Below are 14,255 nucleotides of genomic sequence, written 5' to 3' on the forward strand. Positions count from 1 at the left end.
AATTCTGTATCCAAGCTGTACGTTAATTAGTTACACATCCGTGTAACTAATTAAAAGATCCCCTTTCCAACAAGATTTTAGAATTTAAAGACACACAGCTATAGCTGTATGCTGACTCTGGTGAAGATATTGTGTGCCTCCCTGACATATTTATAACCATAACTTATAGGGTTGTAAATGAATTCCATTGGTTTACTGGGGCAATTGTGTTATGAAATACCCTGAAGCCTGCTGGTGACGTGATCACCAATAGACTGGTCTTTTCCTTCCCTAATTACTGAAGGGGAAGTAAATGTTGGTTAATCATAAACACCCTCTGTACACTGTAGCTGGACTATCAACCTGTATTAAAGCCAGGCAAACAGCTTCACGAAACCGTGCACTTCGGACCGCTCTGTTTACAGTCAGGAAATTAGGAAAGAGCAGCAACTAAAAAACAAGTAAAGGACAGGTATATAATTAACTGCAACTCCATCTTCATCATTGTCACAGGTCTACGGTGTAAAGAATTGGTGAACTTCTTTGCATAGTTGGCAGTTGTCAGTGAAGGGGACAAGAATAGAGAAAGAACGAATGAAAACAGGTCAAATAACAGGTCAAATATGAGTACAGTGAATATACATAAAGCAAGGTGCATGGTTAAAGAAAAAGAAATGGCAATGAGAACAGGCCGTTAAAATAGCAGAAGATAATAGTACTTGATACTGTATAAAGTGCATAGTCAAAAGAACAATAGAAATAATTAGCAACACATGATCCCTTTGTGCTTATAGTCTCAAGTGCATGTGAGACATCCTCTAGCAGCAGATATAAGACATGTCAGTGTAATAATGAATGATGACATGGCAGCATAGAACCGCTGTGGCCCGTGGGTGCATGTGAAAGGAGAGTGAACACAACATGTTCGGAAATCCCCAGGAGCTTGCGCAAAAACTTGACAATGTGCCTTTATCCAAAGATATTGGTGATCTGCAAACATTCTCCAACCGTTCTCTGGCGGTTGGAAATCTCTCGTCCGTGTGCCTCCATGAGGCCAGCTATAGTCTCTGATTAATTAAGTCTGATTAATACTTTGACGCGCAATTGTATCACACAGCAGCAATAGCCGCTATACAAGCTCACAATGCCTCGCACATTCAATGCAGTGTGAGCTTGTATAGCTGGAGGATGGAACATAAGATTAGGCATAACTAAGACGTAGTCTGAGAATGTTTGAGGACTGAAACCTCATCACAAAGGAGACGTGTTTGCCTGACCCTGCCTCCACTCCTCCAATCTATCAGAGACCAGGGCCCAGTTTGTTCGGAGCCCAGATGACAGTGTTTGCTCTGCTTTATGGCCTTTCTGTTTGTTTTCAGCTCCACTGGAGCGCTGCGCCACTTGGTCTGTGCAGCACTCAAGTGCTGCCATGGTTGGGGTCACCAACCTGGGGTTAGGCCCACCCAGAATGCAATGCGTCAGCCAAGGGAGATAAGAGATCTACTCGGGTGGTTTAGTGTGCACGCATGCACGCACACAGGCAGGCTCACACACACACACACACATGCACACATGCACGGACGCACGCACGGACGCAAGCATGCACGCAGTCAGACAGACAGACATATAAGCATTACGCACCATTTATTGTGGCACTGAGATCCCTCATAAGATATCCAGATATATGCCATTCAGATATTTTGGGTGCATCACAGGTCAGTAGAATTCAAGAATTAAAAAAATCAAGAGGGTTTATGTCATGCAGGTACATGCAGTGAAATGCCAAATTACTGGTTTATTGAAGATTTTAATGTAGGGCCATCTATTATTAAGAATTCAGATTGAATGCGCATTATGCTCAAAGGAATACGCCTACAAAGAAAATAATATACTGTTAGGCACCCTGCATTTACATTTCTAAATATATTTCTTATATATACTTATTATTATGCCTCATACCTGTCTAATTACTAATTACAAAGTGTGTGACACCCACAGCCACAACACTAGACGGAGCGACCACGATTCCGAATTTAGGACAAACATCAATCCAAGGATCCATCAAGGATCACATCCATCCAACTAATAAAGTATTCAATAAATCAATCAATCAAATTGTTATTTAAAACAGGCTACAATAGGAACACTCATAAAAACACGTGTTATGTTGTGTTTGTTATCTTTTATTGATTATACTGTAGCTACTAGCTCTTAAAGCAGTACTTCAAAAGCACAACAATAAGCAGTCTATGCGGTTGCTCAGGTCCACAACCAACACTGGGGCAGGGCACATGCGCACATAATAATGCACACACTGTAATCAAAAACAAAAATTGTGTCCTAGGTGAAGTCACCTCTGGAGCCTGTCATAGAAATTGTTCAGACTAATTGAGAATCCTTTGAACATTCCCACCTCAGAAGATCACACTTCTTGAGAAAGCTGTGCCTTTAAATTCTGTCTTACTGTGACGTCTGCTCCTGCAGTCACGTCTAGTGAGATTAGCTTTATTCATTTTCCAATGAAGAAGTCTGCTCTTACACCTCGAACACCTGCCTGGCACTAGACAGATGGAACTAGCAGAAGCAGGGTTGATGGGAAGACTCATAGTAATTTGGGCTGTGATGATGTGGTCTGCTTGACTCTTCTACAAGCTCGCAGGCAATCAGAAAGTGTGATACACTCTAAAAAGAAATCAGTGCTTCAGATGTTCTTCAGTGGTTCTTTGCTCGTAGTCATATTAGGGGAACCATTTTGGTGCTACATACTAGTACCAATCATCAAATGGTGCTATATAACACCGCTCTTTAAAGGTCATGTACCATTAAGCTATAAGCTTCTGCCTATAGGCCTACCTTTTCGAATGCTTTAAAAGAAAATGTTTCATTGTAATGTCTCTCTGAAAAAAGATCGAAATAAACTATTCATACCTTTGTCAAAGGGTGCTGTATAGCACCTTTAACGACAGGGGCTATATAGCACCATTGTGCAAATGGTGCTATAGGCTTTTAATAAGCAACTTATTGATGATGAACTAAAATAATTCATGAGTGACATTTGTGCACCTGTTTTGTTTGAATTTGGGCAGGCCCCATAGGCTATGTATTAGTGTGATTATGTGAATGTTAAATATGTGAATGTAACCCTGTTTATTTTCAACCCTGTTATTGTATTATTATGGGCCTATATTAAAATCATCGTACATCATCATGCATCATCTCATTCCGGCCAATCAGAATTTGCATCCTCACCTTTGTCTTCAATGTTTGTGTTACGCAATGTTTGTGTTTACACAAACACTCAAAATTGTCCATTCATTGTCAATGGGATTTAATGTTTGTGTTAGGACAAATTTTGTTTTTAATACACACACCAAAAAGCTGGACATAGGAGGGGCTATCGCCCCTTAAAATATTAATATAAAATATTAATTTAATGCTTTAATGCTTAATCCTAGGGCCAGCCCTGGCGCACAACAACAAGTTGATAATAAACCAAGGTGTTTGATTCATCTATTCTAAACATAAGCAATACTCTTCAGAACAGGTGCCCTCTTCATAAACATGCAAGGGTATATCCAACAACAGCCACACAGCTATGATTAAATAAGCTAATAACACCTACAACGGTTGTTGGGGGGTATTAGTTCAGCCTACTTGTTGGAGTGACGGGTCACATGAGCCCTAAGGGGGATGGGCACAGAGTTTGTGAGGGTGGTGTGTGTGCAGTGTGTATGTGTGTCTTTAAGAGTTTACTACCACCACCACCACATTCACTCACACAACTGAAAGTTTGGTAACTTTGGGAGGCCACAAGCGAGAAGTGGTGGGACACCGACCGATGGACTGGATGAATAGAAGAGAGCGAGAGAGAGAGAGAGAGGGAGAGAGAGAGAGAGGGAGAGAACACGGGGATATCAACAGAATGCGAAGCAGCAACGTGCCATGATCAACAGACAGAGAGAGTTTTGCTTGTAGTAGCGACTCGAGGACCGGAGTTGCGCATGAGCCTGCACTAAGTGCAGCTTGACTCTGAGAGAGAGGCTTTAACATTTCTCAATGGAAGGGAACTTTGGTTGGCAGCGCTGGTGAAAAGCAGAGATTTTTTTTAAGGAGGCATGAACGACTCGGTTCGGTGTCATTTCGATGAGCTTTTCCTCGCGAATCTGCGAAGTGGCCCAAGAAAGCGGACAGAGAGCCACTTTAAAAAGGACCGTAACAAAGTATGGGAGACGAACGCACGGGTTTTATTCACATTCACAAACTGAACGGTCGCAAATGGCTCATCGAAATCCAGCGAAAATAATAAAGAGGACGTTATTGATATTACTATGAACTGAACTCGTTGTCTCTCTTATTTAGATTCTTCTTTTCCTGCATTGTTCTTCGGTTCAGTTTTGCTTTTTTTTAAGCCGTCTTTTGGAATGTTTGCGAGTTGCGTCCCTCCGGTTTCATTCGGTATACTAGTGCTGTGCGCTCTGCTGCTCGCTACGGGACTCAGGGGTTCTGAACTCAGGGTTCGGGTTCGACTCACCGACGGTCTGATCACAGAAGAGGTGCTGGAAGCGGACAGCGACAAAGACATCATATCAGTAGAGTTCAAACAGGGAGATGGGACACTGATCACTTTTATAGCAGACTTCAAACAGGTGAGTGTGTGTGTGTGTTTGTGGGGGGGGGGGGGGGGGGTCCTGTTTTTAAATGACATCAGAATGTAATGACCCTTGGCTGTTGTTTTTGCCACCTATATTTACGTAAATTACATTATTATCTAATAAAGTGGAGTCAATATAGCTGCTTTTACTGCAGTGCCCCCCCAGCGGGTCCTTGAGTCGGTTCCAGGGGTGCCTCCTTTAATTGACTGATAGTTAATCTGCTTTAGTTAATAATAGTTTAACGTAACCAGTATTAGGCTACTGTGCAATTAAGTACAACTAAAGATAGTACAATAATGGCATACATAGGCCTAAATAGACTAGATAGTAGTAAGGGATTGTGGACAGACTACATCAGATCATACCAAATCATGTCTCAGTCACGATAACAATGTCCTTCAATTGGGTCCCAGAGTAAAAAGTCATATAAATAATCGTATTAAATTAGGTCCCTTAAGATTAAAAATCACACCCGTGTGAAGTGAGGGGCGCTCTCATCATCTTACAACATAAATTACAACATAATGTTTGTCCTCAAAACAAACATTAGATTTCTCTTTATTGTCTGTGGTGTTTTCTTATTGTCTATGGCGTTTTCTTATTGTGTATGGCGTTTTCTTAAACAAACATTGTTAAAAAACAAACATTAAAGCCATATATAGGAGGGGCTAGCGCCCCTCAAAAATCACACCTGTGTGAAGTGAGGGGCGCTAATATATTAAAGTCTAACTCATGTTGATTAGGTGATGTAATGGTGATGTAAACACCTTTAACAATAAAGAGACAATATGATGTAACGAGTTACTTTATGATGTAAATTGTCCCTTCATTGTCAATGGCGTTTACAAAACAAACATTGAACTAAAGACGGACATTAACCTGCGCCCCTCAAAAAGAAGGTTGAAATTTGACAGCCACTGTCTTACAGCAATGACGTCACTCTGTATTTTGCATGCCCATTTGGCCTGCACCAGGATATCAATAAGCTTTCCTCAACAAATCTAGGAAATGTTGCCATGTTGGCACTACACTACAGGATGAAAAGAGTAAATGCTTTCTCTTTTATTAGTCTGACTCTGACTTGGCACTAATATTGTGACTTACATTTCTTTAGCAAATTCTAAAGTCTGTGAGGCAATGAGGCTTGATAGCCTTTTGGGTTAAGGATAATTGTTACCTGCGGGGGCATGGTATGGTTCAACTTCAAGGTACACCTCATTTGTCCCATATGTGTCTTGGACACACACAAGCTGCCTGCCTGGCCCTGCCTGGCCCTGCCACATGGAAATACATACAATTAATAGTGCAGTATTAAACATGCCTTTGTTTTTAACAGCATACGGTGCATTCAAGTACATTTGAAAATACATGTAAGACACACACACACACACACACACACACACACACACACACACACACACACACACACACACACACACACACACACACACACACACACACACACACACACACAACACAGCCCCTCCGGACCTGAAGCCTAAAGAGAAGCTGCCCACAAACCTATAGGACACATACTCAGCGTATGTGTTAGGTTTGTGGGCAGCTCAGAACCAGTAACTCCCACATGAACAAGTATAGCAGCTCACACACGGGACCCTATCTTGCGTGCCTTACCCTAGACCAGTGGTTCCCAAACTGTGGTGCGTGCGAGCGCCCTCTAGGGCGTGCACGACATGAAAAGGCTAATGGTGGTGCTATAGTTTTATTACTTGCACAAGCAGAGCGCGCAAGTACTGTAATCGGCTGCGTTGGCCGACGTGTGTGTGTGTTAAGGCTGTCCCCGAACATTCGGGGTTCGAACCTTCGCTCGTTAGGGTTGGCACTCGAATCTTAATTAATGGGCTTGAACCATTCGGTTTTTTTCCCCGTTTTTTTTCTCCCTTTAACTCGAAAATATTTCTTGGCGAGAATGCGATATGCATAATAAGAGTACTATGTTCATGTTATTTACATGTTACATGTTTAGATGTTATTAATAATCAGGGGGGCACACCACACAACCTATGCGCCAGTGCGCATACATTGTCAAAATGTTTTCTGCGCGTAGATCAAAGGCATGCAAGGCGCATTTGCGCACCAACAGCTGAGACAGTTATGTAGAGAAATCTGACAGGCATTCAAAAGGAACTCAAATGTGATGTTGATGTCCTGTAAGTAGACTTAGAAATAAATCTAGTGTTGACTGATCATTACATGTGGCTCTTATTTTGAAGAGGAAGTTATGCACAGGAAGTCCGTTTCAGTTGTAAACAAGCTACTATGACACATTCCCAAAGTTACGTGCAAGGTACGTTTCAGGGTTGGTATAAGGTCAATAACGGGTCTAAAGGATTTAGAACAGTGAGTAGACATTAGTTAGTAGCAGTACTTGCACGCTCTGGTTGCGCACAATATAGGCCATACATAGGCCTACTACATACATGGCCTGCAGCTCGACAGAGTGCATTTCTAGTTTTAAATATATTAACATATTCTGCCAAGTATATGCAGAATACAGCCTATGCTTCTTATATATGCCATATTCAGGTTCATATATGTGCATATATGTGGATAAATAAGAAATATATGTCTCTACATAGCTTATATTTCCATGAGGGGGGTGCGTCAGCTGGGTCGGGACATAACAGGGGGTGCATGGCCAAATAGGTTTGGCCATGCACTGCTGCCCTAGACATACCAACAGTCCTACAGTCATTAGTCAGACAAACCCGTGCTGCAGGTTAGAAATCACCCGTGCTGCAGGTTAAAAATCACACATGCTGCAGGTTAAAATCCACCCGTGGCTTCCTGTGAGGTGTGTCTGACTGTTAGTATGTCTAACTAAACGCATGCCCCCGGGTTGTGAGTTGTAGTTACTACAGGATCCGATCTTGCGTGCTGCCCTACCCGGCACGCAAGATCGGGTCCTGTAGTAACTATTACATCTCCAAAGGTGATAAGTGTGAGTGTCCAGAGTGCATACATGGTCACCGTCTCCCCCACAGATATGCACCCCACCACTGACTCCGTAGCCTCAGTCACAACTCACAACCCAAGTACTCCCAGAGACGTGAGTGGGCCACCTTTAGCATTCTTCTAAAAGTGGTAGTGTGTGGATCAAGTATCACTCACTAGGGGAACATTTTACTATCTCCTTCGTGATGGTCTGAAACCTGAGAGGGTTTTCTGTCTTCAACAATCACTACCACACGTCTGAGACACCTACATGCCTAAGTTATGCTCCTGTGTCAGTGTCGCAGAACAGAAAATAGCAGATCTATAATAAGCTCACTACGCACCATACATTATGAGCTTATAGATCGGCTATTTCCGGTCCCCACCACTGTCATACGACAAAGTATAAATCGGGACTTGAAAATGTCATTCCCTGGGTGGATGCAATAACCCAATCACACACCGTGGTAGTCGTGGCACTCTGCGACTGACGGTGCTGAAGGCATGTGTCTGTGATGGTTACCGTCACACTGCGGGCTGACAGGCTGGCGAGATGTAAAGGGGGGAGATTTACCAGGATTAAGTGGGCATGTCTGACCTTTTTGATCTGGACGTCTGCTTCACTAACCAAAACAGCTAATTTAGACTTGAAAGAGAAGAGGCCGCCAGGGCCAATCATTGTTGACACGCCAAGACAAAGACACGCCGGAGCAGCAGGGAGCCACGGGGTTCTGAAGACCCAAAGGTTTTAGGGAAGTAGGCCTCGTAGGGGCGTCCGGCTTACCGTCTCGCATGTGTAAAAACGCTCATACAGATGGTTCGGGTTATTTGAATCAAGTCGTCTTAGATCACTTTGGTTTTCTGCTTCCTGATTTAGCCTATCAGTTCCACTCGCAGGCGTCTCTCTCTCTTTCTCTCTCGCTCTCTTTCCATTCCTCCATGTGGTTTTCATCCTGACTCTCGCAACAGTATCTCCAAGATTTATGGAAAGTTGGATGAACTGTGACTTCCAGCTGCCATGTGAAATTTACGGTCCAGAGGAGCCACATGTGGGAAGAAAAGTGTTTAAACAGGGACGTCAAACAATGGGGGGGGGGGGGGGGGGGGGGGGGGGGGGGGTTAGCAGCCAGAGGAGGGCAGATGGTGGGGTGGGTAGGTAGGTGCTCTTATTGCACAGGTCGAGGTTCTTGTTGAGGTGCGATGTGTGTTTCGTCCCCCTAAATCAGTCGCTGTCTGACTGTAGCTGCATTGGTTAAAACCACTTTCACCCTGGGGCGATCCGATGGTTAGCGAGTGTACGACGTGATGGGCTCTAACTCTAATGCCTGGCAGTGAGTCCCCAGTTCGATTCCTGGCCGGGTGGATCATTTGCTGCATGTCACTCACTCTCTCTCTCTCTCTGTGTTTTTCCTGTGTTTCTACTATATCAAATAAAAGCTCACAAAATGACTCAAAACCATTTTGTTTTCTTTACAAAATAACCGATCTACAAGCTCACATGTTGAGACCTGAGAGCTCGTAGGTTGGCTATTTTAGAAAACATTCGACTAGAGCTGGAGTTGTTAAAGCAGTGTGTTGCATTACATGGCCCTCCCCAAGAATAATACTTCTGCTGAATGTGAGATTTGGTTTTTCCAGGAATCTTTGTGCATGTGTTTGATTGTTTTGTGCCACATTCAAAGCACTTAACAGCAGGATGTATCCCTGACCCTGAAAAGTACTTGATGGTAAAGAAAATAATGTGATTGGCATGGAGTTGCTCACGGTAGTTAGTACACAGTGTATATAGTGAGTGTGAATCATCCAAGGTTTGCTGAGTTGCTCAATGCTCTGTGGCTTCCCGTACGGCCGGCTCATTGTCCGTGAGCAAATGTGTAACGGCAGCAGACAAATCCGAAAATGTGCTTCCCTTCCATTTGAAGTAGAGATTGTTTTTTTTCTCCCTCACTGGGCACTGTGGGAGGAATTGGTAACGCACACGGCTCTCAGACCTTGAATAGAACATAAACGTCTCTCTTGGAGGATAATCAAATGAAAATGTCTCGCATATTTGAGAGGTTTAACAAATGGCTATTGGGTCTCTATACCTCTCCAGATGCAGCAACCTTTAGTCGGAGAGCTCTAATCATTCATCAGAGCGTTGGTGCGCTGGCCGTGTCATAACGCTGTGTCACTCAGACCCCAAAATACTGTGTTTGATCAATGCAGGAATGTTGGTGACTTCACCAACAAAAGAAACTTCAAACATTTTCCATGTCTGAGGCATGTTACAGTAAATCTTAGTTTTATGTGGTTCCTTTCATGTATCTCTTTCCCCTCCAAATATTCCTCCTTTTTTTTGTTGTTGTTAAAAGCAGATGAGACAAAGTAAACTGACAAACCACTGCCACCACCCTATAATGATGCTGGTTGGGTCAGGTGAGCAACAGATGTTTTCAATCCACTTGACACTCAATCTCACACTATCATGTTGAACGTCTGGGGCTTTTACTGTAAACAATGGCGCAGAGCCGTGAATGAGCACATCAGCTCTTTTAATAATAATCCTGTTTTTATCTTTGCCTTACAAACCAGATAGTGTTTCAACCCCCGAGGCCAGCTCATCCTATAACTGCATATCCTGAGCTGGATGCTTTTTATGAATACAGTATAAGCTAAGCCTGAAAATGAATTGGTGATTCTTTACACAACCAATTGTGTGAGCGTCTGTGTAAAAGAAGAAAAAAGGCAGCAGAGTCAGGGGTGGGGTTGGGAGGTTAGGTTGGTTGGTCTTTCTGTGTGCCCTCCCTTTGGGATATATCCATGACCCACTTTGGCAGGTGCCCATCCCTAGTTCTTTCAAAGCCGTTTGCGTGTCACCCGACAAAACTGGACAATTAAGTGGCTGAAAACTTGAACCACACCATAGACTGTGATACTGTAGTGCTTTTGTGTAGGTGACTTATTTGCAATTCATGATATCCTTTTTTAATTTGTGGGAACTAGCCCTCGGCGTGGAGTTTTCTTGCTCGTGGGTGAATCTGTTTCAAATCAGTGCAGTCACCATGTCGTGCATGCTTTGTTTTCTGCTGTTCTTCACAGCCACACCTTGCCTTCCATCCTTGACACAACTCCCTCCCTCCCAACCCTCCCTCCCACCCCACTGCCTTTTGCACACACTTGTTAAGTCCTTTTTTTTTAAGGGCAAGTGTCATCGTTTTCCCAGAAATGTCTGTGGTTTCAGATGCCATTGAGGAAACATTAGAATGCAGAGGCACAAACATCTTCCTACCACCCCCTGCTGCCGTGACTCATCCTCGAGTGACTAAAAGTCATTGAACCCTTGATAAGTAAAGCTTATCTCGGTTATAATTTTCACATTCCTCTGCGTGATTGAATAAAAAGTGAACCTCAAAACATTCTTATTTGAACAAGCATCATGATCCTTAAGACATTCTGTTATTAGGCCTTTAAGTGGCAATGGTCCTTGAAAGAGTTGGACTCCTACGCAGGTTTGTGTTGGCTATGGCTCAGCTGCATGTGGGGGAGAGAGGCAGGCAGGCGGGCGCTGCACAGATACTGAGCTTATTGCATAATGAAGCACAGAAAGCAATTCATGGGAATCTGTTGAGGGAACCGACTCTCCCTTTTCTACTGTCTGTTGGGAAAGGGGCATGGCAAAACGAACCCTCTTAGCGTGTAAATCTGTTATTTTTGAGTGGTGCAAACCACTCCAATAACCAGCTTTGTCTGTATGTACCAGTGTACCTGTACGTGGGGCCACGTAGGGGTGAGCATGGTTGCTATGGTTAGTGTGTGACGTCACTGCACCACTCAGTTCACACGGGTGTGATTTTTTTGGTAAGGTGTGTGTGTGTGTGTGTGTGTGTGTGTGTGTGTGTGTGTGTGTGTGCGTGTGCGTGTGCGTGTGCGTGTGCGTGTGCGTGTGCGTGTGCGTGTGCGTGTGCGTGTGCGTGTGCGTGCGTGCGTGCGTGCGTGCGTGCGTGCGTGCGTGCGTGCGCGCGCGCATTGACAATGAATCGACAATGTTGAGTGTTTGTGTAAAAAATTGCGTAACACAAACATTGGAGACGAAGGTGAGGACGCAAATTCTGATTGGCCGGAATTACATGATGTACGATGATAAGAGTGCCCCTCACTTCACACGGGTGTGATTTCTATGTTATTTTTGGTACGTGACACCTGTGTGATGGAGAGACCAAATTAGCTTTAACTATTTGGCACTTTGTGTGGTCGAGCTTCTAGATCGGCTGTTTTCAGCGAAATGGTGTGGAATACAAAAAAAAGGAAGGGGCCTACTATAGACCATTGGGGGTCTATGGAGTTAAACAGGTTGTTTTTGTTTTGTTAGAAACAATAAGGGTCTGTGAGATATCCTGTTTTTTTTTGGCCAGTTTGTATTCATTTAAAAGAATGTGAGTGTATGAATAATAATCACTGGCTTTTGGCAGCGTGCAATGTACACACATTATACCTGAAATAGCACATAGGATGATGATAGCCTATTTGTTTAGGATGAAGACCGCTGGGTGGGTTTGTTATTCACTTAATCTGTTTCTGTCTTTTCCACATCGTTCATTGTCGAAAGACGGTTTCCGAACAGTTACTACAAGAGCCCTTTCTCCTACCTTTTGTTCTCTGCTGACTCTGTATCACAGAGGGCCGGTCGGCTTCTATGGGTTCGCTGTGGCCCCTTGGAGGCCCCCCCCCCCAGGCCTCCCGTGGCCCCTCTGGTTGATGTCTTTATCCTTTATCCCTGATCCCACCAGCAGGCCAGATGTTGGCCTCTCTGCTGCTGATAATGAAAAGGCTTCCTATTGACCCATTCCCACAATCTGTCCCAGGCGGGAGGTGAGAGAGGCCAGGACACTCCGGGGAAAGACACTGGAAGGACTTATTTCTGAGCCTCCCTCCTAGTCTTAGTCCTAGCCCCAGCTACCCCCCCCCCCCCCCCCCCCCCACCCCCACCCCCCCAAAAAAAATCGTCCCTGTCAAAGGATTTGGGACACCGTCCTTCACAGTAGTGCAGAGTGGCTGTAGCTTCTGCTGTACCTTATACTGGGACCACTTCACCACTGGTAACTACAAACAGTTACAGATAAGCAGCCAATGGAGAAAGTTAATCACTTAAGCTCTGTTAGTTGATTGGTGATTAGTTAGTTTATTTGAATTGCAAACCAAAAATGACGCATGTTGGTTAAAGTGGCTTGTTTCTATGAAGTCAGATCAGTCTCATAGCATGACCACTCACCACTGGTAACTACAAACAAGGGCTTACAGTTACAGATAAGCAGCCAATGGAGAAAGTTAATCACTTAAGCTCTGTTAGTTGATTGGTGATTAGTTAGTTTATTTGAATTGCAAACCAAAAATTATGCATGTTGGTTAAAGCAGTTAAAGTGGCTTGTTTCTATGAAGTCAGATCAGTCTCATAGCATGTCACTTTTTGTGATCTATGAGCTTGTAGGTCTGCTATTTTTCAAAATTCGTGAACATTTTGCAAATCTTTGAATATATATATATATATATATATATATATATATATATATATATATATATACATGGGTTTTCAACTGGTGGTCTGTGGACCACTGGTGATCCGTTGCATGTGGTCCCTGACCATGCATTTAGTACATAGGGAAGCATTATGTAGGCGTATGATGATGACGCATCAATGTTGTCGGTTACTGGGAAGTCGGACGTGAAGAACTTCCACAGAATCTCAAGAGAAACTGTACCGGATTGCCTGGTTGAGTCACCATAATGATTCAATGTTGCAATGAACAGCATCATGAGTTTAATCTGGAAGGTTAATTTCCCCCCACACCAAGACCATATCCATATCCGCCCTCCCAACACAACAGTGGTCCCCAGGTTGATTCTCAGTCAGGGTGGTTGTCCCTGGTTCATACGTTGAAAATCCCTGATATATATAGTTTTAAAAGTGAACTTTATTTTTTTACTCTTAAATCTTTGCTTTGGGGGTCCCAGGAACTAAATATTTTGAGATGGGGGTCGGCAGCCAAATACATATAATTTGTGGGGTCCTTTACAAGAAAAGGTTTGAGAATCGCTGATGTTAGGACTTAGAAGACATTTGTAGAATCGGCCTCAGGGCTTAAGAAGGCTCATCTTGTCCTTAAATATCCTGTCTCTCCTTTGTCATGAGAACAGAGTGTGTCATCTCGTTGGCTATCTCCTGTTGGTTACGTGGAAGTCAGATGTGATTTGACCTGTTGTTGTGGCTTTTATAATGATAGTTTAGTTGCTTCTTCTGGCGCTAAACTTAGAAAAGTGCATAACTGAGGTGCAGCTGTTGTGTTACACATTTCATTTCACTTATGACCTTTAAGGTGTTTACAAAATAAAAGATCTATATAAAAACTATATCATCTAGTTGATGATGCCTCATTCCTAGCTTAATGCTGGCTTTAATTATTGAAAAATCAGCGTTGTTCCAAAATCCAAATAAGTGGCTTTATCGCCATACATTATATTGCGTTCTGTGTACTCGTGTCATGCCAAAAACAACTTAGTTAGAAAAAACAAGTTAGAAAAAATATATTTCCGGGTGAATTACTCACACAAAATAAAAGTCCCGTGGGCCCGATTCACCAATTTACACCCAAGTGTGAATAGTGACTAAAAGAGGATGTATGTTCGGTACGC

At 43.4% G+C, this 14,255-nt stretch overlaps 1 protein-coding gene across 1 annotated transcript in view; it reads left to right on the plus strand.

Moving 5' to 3' along the window:
- Positions 1-3,690: 3,690 nt before the first annotated feature.
- Positions 3,691-14,255, plus strand: part of oafa (OAF homolog a) — a 38,575-nt gene continuing 28,010 nt past the window's right edge. The window contains exon 1 of the mRNA XM_079515017.1: positions 3,691-4,625. Coding sequence (XP_079371143.1) covers positions 4,401-4,625 — 225 coding nt within the window. The 5' untranslated portion in view covers positions 3,691-4,400. The remainder of the gene's footprint in view (positions 4,626-14,255) is intronic.

This window comes from Electrona antarctica (genome assembly GCF_951216825.1).
Source record: "Electrona antarctica genome assembly, chromosome: 11".
NCBI lineage: Eukaryota > Metazoa > Chordata > Actinopteri > Myctophiformes > Myctophidae > Electrona > Electrona antarctica.